Consider the following 15,287-nt stretch of genomic DNA (forward strand, 5'->3'; position numbering starts at 1 on the left):
CGCCTCCGTTCTCCCTCCGGGGAGGGGCCTAGCGGGGGTGGGCGTGGCTTAGTGTGCGGTGGGCGGGGCCTAGCGCCAGGTGGGCGGGGGTGGAGTGGGTGGGCGGGGTTAGAGGCGGGGTTGTGGGCGGGGCTCTGTTTAGCCCCGCCCCCGCGGGGGCGTGTTTCCAGCGGGATCGTTGCCGCGGGGCCGCCATGTCGCGGCTGCACCGGAGCCGGTGGGGGCCGGGGGGGGGGGGGGTGTTGGGGGTGTGGGGGGGGTGCGCGGTTCCCGGCCGTTGCTCACGGTTCCCTCCCTCCCCTCAGCATCGCCGACTTCCAGGAGGTGCTCGGCGAGCCCACGGTGGCCCTGGCCAAGCTCCGCGATCTCTGCTTCAGCGGTGAGTTCTCCCTGGGGGGGCCCCGCGGGCTGCGAAGCGATCGGTTCCCGGCCGTGCTCCCCCTGCCAGGCCGCAGCGCGCCCGTGTCCGGCCCTGTTGGGCCGCCCTGCCCCGCAGCCAGCTCCGGGCGGCGCTCTCCGTGCCTCCTGGGGAGGGAATAAAGCGCTGCCCGGCAGGTTCGGGGGGGTTCGGGGGCGGTGACAGCAGGCAGGGTGAGGAGGTGGGCTAACGGTTGTCTTTCTGCCTGCTGTTCCACAGGGATTCCCTTCGATGGGGGGCTGCGCTGCCTCTGCTGGAAGGTGGGTTCTGCTTGGGGCGCTTTGTTTCTCGCAAGTGGTGCTTTGGGTTCTTTAAGTACACGCACGGTATTTTTGAGCTCTCAGAGCCAACAGAAAATAACGATGTGGATCTTAAAAGCCGCTCTAAATTGACAATAATTTGTGGAGCTCAGCGCTGGCACGGTGACAGTAGCGTTTAATGACACATTATGGCCATCGCTTCTGACGATCGAAATTGGCTGGCTGCTCTCTGCATGAGCACAGCCCGCAGTATAACCTGGGAGTGCACCTCAGTCACGTTTGCTATTGATCAACGCTCTGAGTAGGCCTGTGTTGAAAACCAGCCCCTGAAACGTTCCTGACTGCTATTTGGCAAAGATATAAACCTTATGGAGTTAACTCCCCATATTTTCAGAACACCGGTTCTAGCCACTCTGTTTGGTTTGCTCATCTTACAGGTCTGATAGCTCATGCTCCAAACACTAACGTGCGTGCATCTGTTTTCTGTACAGATACTCCTGAACTACCTCCCTTTAGAGAAAGCCTTATGGAGCTCTTTGCTGAAGAAGCAGAGGTGAGGACATCTGTACTTGCTCCTTTATTTCTGACGGTATCTATGCAGAAGGGGAATGGTTCCTTAAATAATTGAGTGCCTTCATAAATTGAATTGTTCTCATGTGGAATGCACTGTTCTGTAGTCTGTCTCTTGGGGTCAGTGGACTGAACTCTTCAGTTGAACTCAGCTGAAGAGAAAATCAAATACTTTCTGGCTGAGCAGAGTGGTGCAAGGATATCTGTTTGAACTCAGTCTGGGTGCTTACGTTGATGTAATCCTTTGCTTCATGACAAATTCCTCTCTCCCTCCTGAAGGGATCTGTATTCCCAGTTCCTAAAAGAAATGATCATCCAGCCTGGGATCGCCAAAGCCAACCTGGGTGTTTCAAGGGAGGATGTGACCTTAGAAGATCACGTAAGTGCTGTTAACCTCCGTGTTGCAGGAAATTCCCCAGAGCTATATGTTGTTCTGGCGTCTGGACTCCTATGCTGCTCTTGTTTCTGTTTACAGACTATTTTGCCTTGTTAGCAGGAGGATGGTTCCTAGGTACCAGCCCTACGTTTGCGTCTTAGTAGTTTTTAGTGTGAATTACTGGCAGAGCACCAATAGTTACGAAGCTGTTTTCAGCTATGCATGTATCTTCTCTTCTCCTTTGGGGCTAACTGTCCAGCCTGTGGGTCTCCTAGGGAAGAAGAGAGGCTCACAAGAGATTCCTCTAGCAAAGAGATGCTTTCCTGGGAAGCTCTTTCCGTGGGTGGGCTCAGAACAGGCTGCTCTGAACAGAGGGTGTAGAAGAGGCAGCAGAGTTGAGCTGGACTATAGCACGGGAGGCAGGAGATTTAATTTATTTCCAATTCTGCTGATGACTGACTTTTTTTTTTTTATTTGTTGACTGTTCCCTGCATCCTTTTTTACTTCTCTGAAAGTGCCGTTAGGGTTGCGTCAAGGCAGGGGATGAAGTAACTGGTCAGAAGAGGCTGTAAAATGATACAGCTGCTTCCATGGCTTATCCTGAACGTAAACTTCTCTGCTAGTGTACAGTCATCTGTGCTGCTGTGATCTCTGGAGGCCTTGGTGCTGTGAAACCATCATTGTTGTAACACTCCATGCGCTGGCAAGTTACAGTGGTCTTTGGATCTCTTGGAACTTTTTTTTTCCCCTTCTCTCTCAGCTGACTGTTAATTTTGCGTGAGTCTTGATCTGGAGAGAAGAAAGTGCACATAGGGGAAGGGGAGCTGAGTTTGTCATATTGGAAAACTGATCGCACAGGGGATAGGTTGTTTGTGTTAATAATGTATTTCCTTTTTCCTGGGCACAACGGTGATGTTTAATCAGCCTTCTCCAGAGCTGAGATAGCGGGTTAAACTTGTAACTCCTACCCACCCACACAACACTTGTGGTTAACTCTTGTGCTAAGTACAAAGACCGTCTCCGTTAGACAGGTTGGAGTTGCAGTCAAGAATCTTGTTGACAGAGAACAGGATACTTGGTTTGGGAGCAAAGTCACTAAGAGGCAGGTGAAAAGGGATTGGAAATGTTGGCTTCTGCCTGAGTGAACATGCATGCTCACTTGTCTTTCAAGCTCTGACCTGCTTCCTGCGCTGTGTGTACTGTCTGAAGAAGCAGCACTAAACAAGAGAAAGTTTAAACCTGATGTGCTAGGAACGTGCTGGTACCAGCTGACAAAGGGACAGCAGAAATGTTAAATCAATATGTGTTTACTGAGGATTTTGATATGTGTGAAGCATGCTTGGTTTTGCTTCTGTCGTTTATTTCTTTAGCCCCTCAATCCAAACCCAGACAGTCGATGGAATACTTACTTCAAGGATAATGAAGTGCTTCTCCAGATAGACAAAGATGTCAGGTATGTGAGGCATAACGACTCGGGTTTCTGAACCAGAGTGGTTTGGTTAATACTTTGTACTTTGAAAATCAAGTTTAATATTAAACTGAACTTTCAATTTGACATGAGGCATGTACTTCCTTCTTCTTGTGCCTGATTTCCTCCTGTATCCATCCTAGGAGGCTGTACCCTGACATGGCGTTCTTCCAGCGCCCAACGGATTACCCCTGCCTGTTGATCCTGGACCCCCAAAACGAGTTTGAGACGCTGCGCAAGCGGGTGGAGCAGACCACGCTCAAGTCGCAGACGGTGGCACGAAACCGCAGTGGGGTTACAAATGTGAGATCTAGGTGTGGGCTGCCCGTGGGGCAAGGCGTCTTAGCTGATAAGGCGAATGGTGGTTCCTGGCCGTTTTTCTGTGTTTGGCTCTGCTGCGTGGAGGAATTGTGTGAATACCCCAGCAGATACTGTGCATTCTGGTGGCTGGACAGCTTTAAAGAGCCAGTTGATGTATCTGATGGTTGTAGGGTTTATAGGTACATTTAATTTTAAGGATTATTTTTTTCCTGACTTCTGGTAGAAGCCTGAGTTGTAGGACGGTGCAAATATTTTATGCCTGACGTGTGCCTTCCTGCATGAGAACAAAGCAGTGAAGGGTTAGTTTACTGAATCTGAATTTATGTAGCCTTCCAGAGCTGGATCTCCTAAAACTGCACTTAGGAAAAGAGTCTATCTGCTGAAGTGTGTGTTGTGTTTTTCCTCTTTCACAAGCATCACAATATTAAGTGCTACACACTTGGTGTTGGGGAAGGTGGCTAGCTGCTGCAGCAGAACTGTGCTTTTTCCTACGTTTCCAACAAAGAGGTGGAACTGCTGTGTTTTCTTCCTGTATGGGATCAGGTGATGCAATGATTCAGGGGAACTGTTGCAGCACAGACTGCTTTGTTCATCAGGGATAGGCAGCACTAAGGACTGAGTGCCTTTGTGCTTTGTTGAGGTACTTGGTTTATGTGAATGCCTGACTGCTTGGTGCACGCTATCCGAATCTTCGGGGGGCTACGTGCCTTCAAAGCCAAGCTCGTCACGTGTGAAACTCTGTGCCAGTTGGTTACCCTGAATCAGTCCTACTCTTGCCTTGCTCTTCAGGTGAGCTCCCCTCTTAAAACATCTCCTAATTCTCTGAGTGAGTACGAAGTTCTGCCCAACGGCTGCGAAGCTCACTGGGAAGTGGTGGAGCGAATCCTTTTCATCTATGCCAAGCTGAACCCCGGGATAGCGTATGTTCAGGGGATGAATGAAATAGTGGGGCCTCTTTACTATACCTTTGCTACAGATCCTAACAGTGAGTGGAGAGGTGAGAGACTCTTTTGAATGCTCAGTAATGGCTGGTGTACTGCATGCTCTATGTGTAAAGAAATGTCTTGGGAATGAGACTCTAAACAACTCAGTTTTGACTGATCAGGCAAAAAAAAAAAAAAAAAAAAAGCAAATGCAGCAAGAGATGAGGACTCTGAAACCACAGCAAACTGACAGAAACCGAATGGGCTGTGGGTGGTGAGGGTATGAGAAGTGAGGATTTGGGGTTTTTTGTTTTGCATGGATCTAAGTTGTACTTCCTGACTGAAACCTAAAATCCCCTTAGGAGCTCTTGTTTGCTTGTGCTATAAATACCTTGGGAGAGAGGGGTGCTTTTTCTTGTTCTGTTTTCGTCTTTTTTTTTTTTTAATTAAAAAAAAAGAAAGATGGACAGAGAAAAAGAATGGAGTGGGAGTACTTTGCCTGTTGCTTTTATTTCACAGAGCTCTGAGGGTGTGCCGTGATGGCAGGGAGAGCAGATGGTGTTCTCAGGCATAGATAACTGCTTCTTGACCCTGTGTCATGAGGACCTTGTGTTGCACGCAGGGTCTGTATTTGCAGTGGCTCTGTAGATATTTCTACTCCAAAAAAAAAAAGTCTGGTCTCATCCTAGACCAAGCAAGCCAAGGTCTTGAGATAGATTACTTAAGTCAAGTACAGCAACCAGGTTATTGAACAAAAGCAGTTCTGTGTACCTCTGACAGTGATGCTTTCTCTATGCCCCTGTTAACTTTTTTTTTCCTTCCCCAGAACATGCTGAAGCTGACACATTTTTCTGCTTTACCAACCTAATGGCCGAAATTCGGGACAACTTCATTAAGAGCTTGGATGATTCTCAGTGTGGTATAACCTACAAAATGGAGAAGGTCTACTCCACCCTGAAGGAAAAAGACGTGGAGCTGTATTTGAAACTGGTGAGGAGCTAGGTGTTTCTCTGAGTCTTGGTAGGAATGTGGGGAAAGCAGCTTATTAGTGCATTTAAATGTCAGCCAATTCTGTTAAACTGTTGCTGGGCTTGAATGGAAAGGTTAAGAGGCTCTGTGAAGGCCTTTGCCAATAGGACATAGATGCTGTCTTATCTATAAGCTTGAAACAAGCTCTCCTTGGAGAAAGCCTAGAGTGAGCTGACACAGCAAGGCTCTCCTCCCCTGCTTGACTGAAAGCAAACAATGGAGTCACAGTCGGCAGCTCTGCAACAACCAAAGTGACTTGGCCACCCTCCCTCGTCACCTGGGTTGAAGTTTAGTTGGAGCTGTAAACATGAGTTTTGCTCTAAAGTCCCCTGGGATTTGAGGTTAAAGGAATCGTGCCTCAGTCTTCAAAAGCAGAACAAAAAACCTCCCCACTCCCCCACCTCTTGCCCTCTTCTGTTGTCATTGGATGCCCTGACAACACTAACTTAAACTTCATGGTGGTCATTCCAGAAGTAAACTGAAATCCTGTACCATCCCACTCGCCTAATTCTATCGTTCTCCCTCATTCAGGGATCTCAGAGAGCCGTGGTTTGGTGTGGGTTTTGTAGAACATCAAAAGGCAGCTTTTGTTGCAAACCTCCTTAGGTCTTGCAGTCCATTTGGTGCCAGAATCTAACAAGAATTTGGAAAGTGTGAACTGTTCTTGTTATTCCAACCTTCACCAAATCACTCTGATTTTTTTTATATATTTAGAGAAGGCAAGATGTGTTTCTTCGACAATCCAAAAGATGATCTGTAAGCACAGTGACACAACTCACGATGTTGCCTGAAGACTCATTCAGTGGGGAGAGAATAAACTGCTTACTGTTTGGCTGCCAGGAAATGGTCTCGGCCATGCAGCAACTTAAAAATGTCATCAGGATCCTGAGCTTGTTTGACCTTGCTTAAACTTATGGTCCCTGGGATTTGATAGCAAAAAACCAAGAAAGCTGTGGGCTAGGAGTGCTTACAATATGTTTTATTGACCATCAGCGTGAACTCTGTTCCATGTTTTGTTTCCTTTTGTGAGCAGTAAGCCCTTGATAAATACAGGGCTTCTGGAAAGGAGAGGAAATCCTGACAAAACAGTGCCTCTGCTAGAGGGGGAGGGCTGCGGCTTTGCAGATAAAATGTTATTCAAATGGGAAATTAAAATTACTTGGCAAGTTTAACTGAACTAACACAAACAGTACCTTCAGGAAGAAAAGCTTCCTTTACTTGTGTCTTAGAGGAGCATTTTCTTGCTTTGTAGACTTGGAACTTAGTTGCATTGAAAATCTTTCTTTCAATATAGCTTGAATGTGAGGGCCTTCAAAGGAAGCAGTGGTTTTGCTGCCGTGCTGATAGGAGTTGGCAGCCTAAAGCTATATTAGGGTGGAGATGGGGATAGAAACAAGGGGTGCACCTCTTGGAGGGAATGGGCCAAGAGCATGTATTCATTCTTTGCCTGGTGCATGTCTGACAGCAAGAACAGAACATCAAACCCCAGTTCTTTGCCTTCCGCTGGCTGATGCTGCTCTTGTCCCAAGAGTTTCTGCTGCCAGATGTCATCCGTATCTGGGACTCCCTCTTTGCTGATGAAAAGCGCTTCGATTTTCTTCTCCTCGTCTGTTGTGCCATGTTGACGTAAGTACAGAGGTAGCCTTCCTGCTCTTTTATTTCTCTCATTTAATGAAATCCCTGGATCCAGGAGTTCCACAGGCATGTGTTAATGCATGTAGTGAATAGGTTATAGACACTTGTCACAATGGTAGTGAAAGTGTTCTCAAAAGCCTCTATGAAGGCGCAGTGTAGTCCATTTTTAGAGTCCCTCTGTAAAGAGTGAAAAGTAGCTGGACTAATTTCCATCTTTCAGACTAATCCGGGATCAGTTGCTGGAAGGAGACTTCACTTTGAATATGAGGCTGCTACAGGTAAGGATTAAATAGAGTGGGCATAGGGGGGAATTTGGAGAATCTTGAAATAGAGAGGGTGGTGGTAGGCCTGGCTGAGGAGAAGTACTGGATTTCTGCTGGCTGCTTGCAGAAAAATCTTAAGGCTGTTCTTACAGCACGCTCCTTATTGGAAATATGAATCTTTGCGTGCTGTGGTCCCCACCACCCACAGGGAAACTTAACTCGCTTGAGATGAATGACTGCCTTCACCTCCTTGGTGGTGGTCTCTCTGCTCCCTGTGTTGTTAATTGGGCTTTCACTTCCACATACAGAATGTGGTTGTATGCTACCTGTGTTGTCTTCCCAGCTTTGTATGGATCTCTTCTCCTTCCTCCCCCTTCCTAGTGCTAGAATAGCAATGAGCTCTGTTTCAGAGAGTAATATTCCTTCTCTGGTCTGCTGTTGGTGGGGCACAGTGCTGTTGTCTGGAGCCCAGTACTACCATTAACATATAGCCGTCTTTTGCATGTGCTCCCTTTCTAGTCTACAGAGAAATCCTCATAGACTAGAGGCTTTTAGCATTAAAAAAAATAAATGTTTTCCAGCAAAATTCTGAAGCCCTATGTAACAATGTCAAATTTGTTGGCCAGAGGCTTTTGTTTTTAGCTATGAGATCTGTGAGAGCCCAAGGTTGAGAACACCTTTGCAGAACAGCAGGATATCTCTGATTCTGCCGGTTCCTGCTTTGGGCTGTGCAAGGTACTGGCTTTGATAAGGTGTTTTGGCATGAAGATAGCCCTTGTAGCAGGCCAGCTGACTGTACCCTTGGAGGACGAGCTACAAAAACTTCTTCAAGGGTATCAGGGTTTGATCAGATACAAAACAGGAAGCTGTTAACTGTTAGGGGAGTACCTGAACATGACAATGTGTTATAATAGGTGAAGAATGCTACTGCCAAGGTTTACTCTGCTTAGGTGGAATGAAGTGTGCAGGAAATGTTAAGTTGGCACTTAAATCGCTTTTCTTTAACATAGGATTATCCTATCTCTGATGTTCACCTGATTTTGACGAAGGCAAAGGAACTTCAAGATTCCAAATAGTCCATGAGCTTAACAAAAGGTGTTGGAGAAACTGTATGGCAGTGGATCCTAGGAGATGCCCCTGTGAAGTGTGGCGCATTAAAACTCCTAGCGGTCTCTGCAGGACTTCAGGTTTTGCATTTGGGCTACTGGCCACCTTGAAGACTTCCTTCTACTCTATTTATTAGGTCAAGAACTGATTACTTCCCCATCTGCTTGGGTCCTGCACTCCAGATTTCTCAAACTTCAAATGCCTCTGTGCTGCCAAAAGCAGTTCTTTGTATCTTTTTTAATGACTTTGAGTGGAGAAGGAAACCATCTGTCAGCATATCCCTCAAGAGGTGGACTCCTGCATCAAGAAGGTAGCTCATGTGGAATAACTTCTGATGGGGAAGGGACAGGCTGGATCCAGTGGATTTTGGTGGGTGAGTATAGAAGGATCTTTCTCCTGTGAATAGAATGTATCCCAACGAAGTCACACACCCTGCTATTCAAGTAGCTTCTGGATTCTTCTCCCTCGTGTCTGCACTTAGCCATCCCTGGGGTGTGCAAAAAAACAAAAGATTGCATCAGCTTCTGGTGAGTGTGGCATCGAGCAGTTTGGACCCCTTCATGTGGGAAAGAGATCTGGAGAAGCTGGGATGAGAAGACATCACTACAGCTGCCAGCTTTGTGCACCGAAACTGTCTGAACCCAGAATGGCCTTACCAAGAAGGTCTCCTTGAAAGCAAGGCTGCAGTGGTTTTAATCGATGAGTGAAGTGTAGCTTGAAGTCAAGCCTTACTACGCACAGCCTTAGAGCAGGAGCTTGTTGCCGCAGGGAGGCTGAGGCCTCAAGCTGCTTTCCTGTCTCTGAACTGGGGCATATCCAGCTACAATCAGGATTCCGAAACACAAGAAACAAGCATCTAGTTGCATGAAGACAGCTATATGTAGGGACTTATACAGGCACGGCAGTGGGGTTTACTGCCTCAGTGGCTTGCACAGTATTACCCCGCATAAGCTCTGGTCATGGTAACCTTGGTATTGTCTCATAGCACTTCTTGCCAAGAAGGGACACGTTACAGGTCTGAGCTACAAGTAAGAGTCCTTTTCCGGTGCAATCCAGTGGGCATACAAGCATTTCAGTCGTTAGCTGACTCCTGGGGCTGATCCACATCCTCTGTACCAGTCCTGTTGGAGTGACAGTCATGAGCTGGACGCTTGTCCCTCCTGAGAGGGAAGCTGCTTCGTTTTGAATATTGTAGAGCAGGCTTAGGTGAACATCGACGAAGACAAGCTATGGAAAGAACTGCTAACCTGCCAGCGGTGTCAAGCTGATCAGGAACCATAACCTCAAAGGGAGAAACTGCCAGCACCCAGGTGCTTGGGTTGTGCAGAAGCTCTTGAGTGAATGCTAATCCGGCATGCTTTACACTCTTTCTGTGCTGTGCTGGCTCACCCCTGCACAGCTATTTGACACTGCGATTTTCGGTATTTATGGGTATTGATTTGTTAAAGGTCGGTCATCTTTCTAAGAGCTGCTTAAGCTGCTGATGGCCTAGAACGGCCCTACCAAGAGGGATGTTGTCAGCCTTTAGCTGTTTTACTAGTGTTACTTCCTTCACTGAAGGCCAGTTCTTTGCAGGTAACTGTAATTCTCGTAAGGCTGTGTGGGGAGACTGGCAGACAGGTTGATGCACGTCCCTATGTTCTTGTTAGCAATCCCAAGCAATCTCTCTGCCTCTTTAGAAGATGCTCGAGTGACACTGGTGCAGCCAGGTGTTGCTGCTGTGGTGGACCATGAGCAACTGAAGGCTTAAAACAATCTAATTAATACCTGTGGCTAACAGCATTCCTCTTTGCTGCAGTCCTTTTAGAGGGTAGAGTTTTCCTCCGAGAAAAATGGAACTGAAGGACCAGGACAGCTGTGTGATGGAGCATTGTGTCAGCTCTAGCAACTGGATGGATATTCTTCCTGCCTTTATCACTGCGCTGTTCTAGGTGGTCTCAGCTGCTGGGTACCTGCACTACAGAGGCCGGTTGTCAGACCTCACGTGGCCAAACTGCTAGATGGTAGCCACGAATGTGGAACCGGAGGGTCAGACTCTTAGCAGAGTTGGACCTCCTCCAAAACACTCTTCTGAATATTGCTGTAGCTCTCATACCTTCCATGCACAATCTCCCTGTATGCCTGTGCCGGCCATTTTGGGTCCCCCTTGCAAGTGCTTACTGTGTGGTTTCTCACTGGTAACAGCAGCTTCCGTGAGGGTTCCTGCTCTGAAAGCTGAGGGTCTCCTTAAAATCTCAGAAGGCAGCAGGCAAATGAGGATCAAAACATTCCTTGTGGATGAACTCCTTGTTTTCAGAGTCACATCTGGGCCCTGAGGTTGGCCTCCACTGCATTGGGGTCAGCCAGCTCAGAGCCATGTGTGGGGCTGGAGCATTGCAAACGCTTGAGGAAGACACCGTGGAGGTGGTTACTGGAGCACCAGTGTCTGCTGCTGGCTGGTACAGGTGTCGTGCTGTCTCTTCCCTTCCTAGGTGTCCAAGGGCTTATTATGCTGTTTTATTTCTCTTCAGGGGGTGATGGTGAACACTTAAAAGGAGTTTGCAGTGGTTTAAAGGGATGAGATGAGAGCTTTGGCTGCTGGAAAGGTTCTCTGGGATAAATTCAATAGCTTTATCCAGACAAGCCTATGGCTGCTAAACTAGTTAATTTGAGTTCTTCTTTGGGGAAAACTTTTAACAACTTTGATACACCCAGGCAGGCTGGTTCCTACATGAAAAGCTGTTTTATGTCCCTCCTTCTCCCTCTGCTGTGTGGCAGGACTTTGTTCTGCTGCTGGAAAGGGCTTTGAAGGGAGTTGTTCTACTTTTCAATGACTTGGGCCATCCATTTCTTTATTCCAAGACTTGCCCCTTTCTTTAAGAGCAAAAATGGATTTTCTGAGGGGAGAAAAAGTCTTGTTCCCAGCTTTTGAATCACCTCATTAGTTTCCGTGTATTCATTCCTCAAAGGCTGTTTGATGATTTTAATTTATTTTTTTTTTGAGGTCAGATAGCATTAACTAGCTTATGGTTGTTCCTGGCTTGTGTGGCCAAGTAGCACTTGTGCCATCCTGGGGATATTTCCTCCTCTGACTTCTTTCAGTCTGAAGGTGCTGCAGGAGCAGTTCTTTGGGTCAGAAGGTGGGAGTCCGGGGTGCCTTGAGGGTGCCTTGCTTCATAGGGGCCTGAACAGGGGATGTTTAAATAGCTCTTAGGAAGCGTTCCTCACAGGTGGCACTGCTGCTGGGTGGGATGAGAGGATCTTCAACTAGGAGGAAAATTAGGGTGCTACGGTGGATGTGGGGACCTGAGCCTTCCCTGGGAGGAGGAGGTCCAGGACCTTCACCATGCTGCAGTTCAGGCTCCTGGGAACTTTGTGTCTTTGCCAGTGAGGTAGAAGGACCGGGATACCGGAGATGAAGTTGTTGATGATGGTTGTGCAGAATGATTGAGTTTGAATTCTGGGACCTCACGGGGAATTATTCATGCTTCGGCAGTGAGTGGGATAAAGGCCAGGAGCTGACTGGGGGCAGTCTGGGGTGTTTGGGAGAGCAGAGGCTGTCTCCCTTAGTGAGGGTCAGTGACTGTTCTCGGGGCCCTCTCCTACACTGCCCTTCCCCAGGAAGAGAGGAACGCACCTGGCAGTTTGTCAAATAACACTTTTTTTTTTTTTTTCCTTTACCTTGTCTGGAAAGAATTGCCAGAACAGGGTGCAGAGAACACTTCATCACTCTAAAACTACTTCTTTTATGCTTCTTTTTAAACACTATTTTTATAACACTTCCTTTAGTGAGACGGGGGGAGGAGGCTTTGTGCTGCCACCCGTCACTGGGCGAGGCCGTGCCGGGCGGCAGCAGGAGCTCCATGTGGCGGGGCTGCTGCTGCCCCTTGTCCTCGTACCGCCCGTGGCCGGGCCCAGCGCCGCGCTGCGTCCCAATAAAGTGATTTCTTTGCACACTGCTGCCGGCTGCGTTTCTGTGGGCACCGCGGGAGGAGCGTGGAGGCCTTGAAGGGGCAATTCCCTTAAGGGTGTGTGGTGGTGGCGGTGGGGCGGGCACCGGAAGAGAAAGCCCTTCAGCAGGAACCGCTGGGAGCGGGAGTCGCTGCGGGGCCATGCTGCGGGGCCGCTGGCTGCTGCCCGGGGCCTCCCTGGCTCTGGGTGCGGGGCTGGGAGCAGCGCTCACCACCCTCTGGCAGTGCCGTGAGGGCGATGCAGAGGAGGTGGCGGGGCTGCTGGGCCGTGTGCCCGTGCTGCCCGCGGTGCAGGCAGCAGCAGCAGGCCCACCGGCGGTCACCGGGTCCGGCAGGGTCGAGCTGACCAAGTACGGCCTGCCTGGGTTGGCGCAGCTGCGGAGCCGCGAGTCCTACGTGCTGTGCTACGACCCGCGGAGCCGCAGCGCGCTCTGGGTGATTGAGCAGCTCAACCGGGAGACGCTCAGCGGAGCCTCCGACCGCGCTGCCTGTGACTTCCAGGAGGACGACTCGGTGCACGAGTACCACCGCGCCACCAACGCCGACTACCGCGGCAGCGGCTTCGACCGCGGTCACCTGGCGGCCGCCGCCAACCACAAGTGGAGCCAGAAGGCCATGCGGGACACCTTCTACCTCAGCAACGTTGCCCCCCAGGTAGGTCTGGGCCCCGGGGTGCTGCTGCTAAAAGCCTGGAGCAGCTCTGGCAGAGAGGGGCTGAGGTGACTGCGTTCCCTCGGGGTGGGGGGTGGAGGTTCAAAGAATCACTGAATGTATTCAGTTAAAAGGGACCCACAAGGATCATTGTGTCCAGCTCCTGACTCCACACATGGCAACTTAAGAGTTAAATGATGCATCTAAGGGGTGGTGATAACGTTGGCCCCAAAAGCTTCTGCAAACAGGCACAAAGGTGGTCCTCGGTAAGGACCTGCCTGGGTGCTTCCCTCTAGCCCTGGGAGGGACCCCAGTCAGCGCAGCGTGCTGCAGCTGGACAAATGCTTACAGAGGCTGCAGCCTGAGGCTCGTGGGTTCTGCTGCTGGCTGTGCAAAGCAGGATCTCTGTACGCAGCTTCCAGAGTGCAGGTGGCAGTAGTGACCTTGGCTTGTAGTGTCCCCAAGCACTCCAGAAGTGTTAGAGAAAGGCAGATGTTGTTACGAGGAAAACTCCGAGCAAGGAGGAAGTGCCCTGGTGACTAACTGTACTGTCCGTGTCCACTCGTTGTGTTTTCAGGTTCCTCATTTAAACCAAAATGCCTGGAATAACCTTGAGAAGTACAGCAGGAGCTTGGCAAGAAACAACAAGAATGTCTATGTCTGCACAGGACCTCTTTACCTGCCCAGGTAAACACGAGGACCCGGCTGGGACCACACTCGAGTGATGTCGTGCTGGGAAGGTAAAGCAGGCCGAGGGCTTGCAGCCTCCCAGCCGCTCGAAAACAGGAGCGATCTGCCAAGAGCCCCTTCAGTAGATGAGACCAGCAGCGTGCAGAGTTTCTGCAGAACGGTGATTTCTTGGGGTTAGTTTCCCATTCAGTCAGTTATTTTGGGAATACCTAGGGCGGGTTTCTTGAGATACAAGATAACCTGGTGACTTTTGTTTGCAGTTCTTCCTAATGTAGCAGCATTAAATTAACAGAGTAGACTGCAGAACCCCTCCCTGCAGGATAAAGCTCCCAGGTTTCATTTCATGGACTGTTTGTTCACCTAAGAGCATGACGTTATCTGCAAGGGTATTTGTGTAGGACTGTGAAGAGCAGTTCTCACAATCTGGGATCTTTTCACAGCAGGAAATAGCTTGGAAAGGCTGTTTATGGAGAGACAGTGGGGAAGGGATCTGGGGGGGGGGGGGAGCAGACCCCATGTAAAGCTCAGCCTCACCACCACCGTTTAGATCTGTACGGCAGAAGCAAGGCTGCTCCTGCTGTGCTGTGCAGCAGGGGCTCTCTTCAGGTGGTGCTGGAGGGCTGAGGGGGTGGAAGAGGCACCAGACTGGGGGATAACGTGGGACGTTGCTGTTGGTGCAGGATGGAGGCTGACGGGAAGATGTACGTCAAGTACCAGGTGATTGGGAAGAACAACGTGGCCGTCCCCACCCATTTCTTCAAGGTGCTCATCCTGGAAAAGGAGAGTGGGGAGATTGAGCTGCGCTCCTACGTGATGCCCAACAGCCCCGTGGACGAGAACATCCCACTTGAACGGTTCCTGGTTCCCATCGAGAGCATTGAGCGAGCCTCGGGGCTCCTCTTCGTCCCCAACATCTTGAAGAGAACAAGTAACTTGAAAGCCATCACAGCTGGAAACAAGCGTTGAACCCTGACTAAGGAAATCCAGGTATCCTCTGGGAGGGACTGACAGCAGTAGTTCACAATACTTCCTTGAGCAATTTTAAATGCAGGGACTAAGAATCAAAGCAGTGCTTCCTTCAGCCCTTTCCCATTTCGTGTAACAGTGAAACACATGCAAAGCATGTCTCAGGGGCAGGTTGCATGGAAGGTTCCTGGGCAGTTCCTGGGCACTTGACAAGTAGTAGTTCTCTAGGATTTGCCCGTAAGCTGCAGTACCTGTGCGTACTCCTGTAACTCCTTTTGTGTGTGGCTCTTAAAACACAAAGGGAAATTACTTAATTTCTGTATAGAGCAGGGAAGGACAGGAGCAAGACGGGTACAGGGAGAGGTCCTTGCCTTTCTATGTCCAAAGGGCTGTGTAATTGTTTTCTTTCGGAAGTTGGTTTTAGCAGTAAAGCTTTGAAAATCCAAAGTGTGGATTGTTTCTTATCTGCTCTCACAGAAGTCCCTGAATAACTTGGCAGGAAAGGGGAAGGGCAAAGCCAGCTTCTCCAGCTGCTTTCCTCTTTGAGCCAAACTGTAACGAGGTATGGCGGTGACGTGCTTTAGCATCATAGAACAGCTTGGGGTGGAAGGGACCTTAAAGAGCATCCAGTTAGCTCAGAGCCAAGTGAAGCTCCGGCCC

The 15,287-nt window shown here is 49.3% G+C and overlaps 2 protein-coding genes across 2 annotated transcripts; both read left to right on the forward strand.

Annotated features, from left to right (window-relative positions):
• The first annotated feature begins 121 nt into the window (after positions 1-121).
• TBC1D13 (TBC1 domain family member 13) lies at positions 122-12,303 on the forward strand. The gene is made up of 12 exons (XM_040531902.1): positions 122-217; positions 306-379; positions 638-678; positions 1,170-1,231; positions 1,528-1,627; positions 2,995-3,077; positions 3,236-3,395; positions 4,203-4,410; positions 5,163-5,326; positions 6,831-6,991; positions 7,221-7,278; positions 8,274-12,303. The coding sequence occupies exons 1-12, from the start codon at positions 195-197 to the stop codon at positions 8,337-8,339; spliced, it is 1,200 nt and encodes a 399-aa protein (XP_040387836.1). The 5' UTR covers positions 122-194; the 3' UTR covers positions 8,340-12,303.
• An 18-nt stretch (positions 12,304-12,321) lies between these two features.
• On the forward strand, positions 12,322-15,074 carry ENDOG (endonuclease G). The gene is made up of 3 exons (XM_040531904.1): positions 12,322-12,974; positions 13,549-13,658; positions 14,342-15,074. The coding sequence occupies exons 1-3, from the start codon at positions 12,462-12,464 to the stop codon at positions 14,625-14,627; spliced, it is 909 nt and encodes a 302-aa protein (XP_040387838.1). The 5' UTR covers positions 12,322-12,461; the 3' UTR covers positions 14,628-15,074.
• The last annotated feature ends 213 nt before the right edge of the window (positions 15,075-15,287 follow it).

This window comes from Cygnus olor, chromosome 19 (genome assembly GCF_009769625.2).
Source record: "Cygnus olor isolate bCygOlo1 chromosome 19, bCygOlo1.pri.v2, whole genome shotgun sequence".
NCBI classification, from domain to species: Eukaryota; Metazoa; Chordata; class Aves; order Anseriformes; family Anatidae; genus Cygnus; species Cygnus olor.

Excerpts from the sequence above, each read along its gene's own strand:
- TBC1D13 (XM_040531902.1), top strand. The coding sequence starts at position 195 with ATGTCGCGGCTGCACCGGAGCCG. Across the intron at positions 380-637 it reads CCGCGATCTCTGCTTCAGCG|GGATTCCCTTCGATGGGGGG; the intron begins GTGAGTTCTCCC and ends GCTGTTCCACAG. Across the intron at positions 3,078-3,235 it reads CAGATAGACAAAGATGTCAG|GAGGCTGTACCCTGACATGG; the intron begins GTATGTGAGGCA and ends TATCCATCCTAG.
- ENDOG (XM_040531904.1), top strand. The coding sequence starts at position 12,462 with ATGCTGCGGGGCCGCTGGCTGCTGCCCGGGGCCTCCCTGGCTCTGGGT. Across the intron at positions 12,975-13,548 it reads TCAGCAACGTTGCCCCCCAG|GTTCCTCATTTAAACCAAAA; the intron begins GTAGGTCTGGGC and ends TTGTGTTTTCAG. Across the intron at positions 13,659-14,341 it reads GGACCTCTTTACCTGCCCAG|GATGGAGGCTGACGGGAAGA; the intron begins GTAAACACGAGG and ends CTGTTGGTGCAG.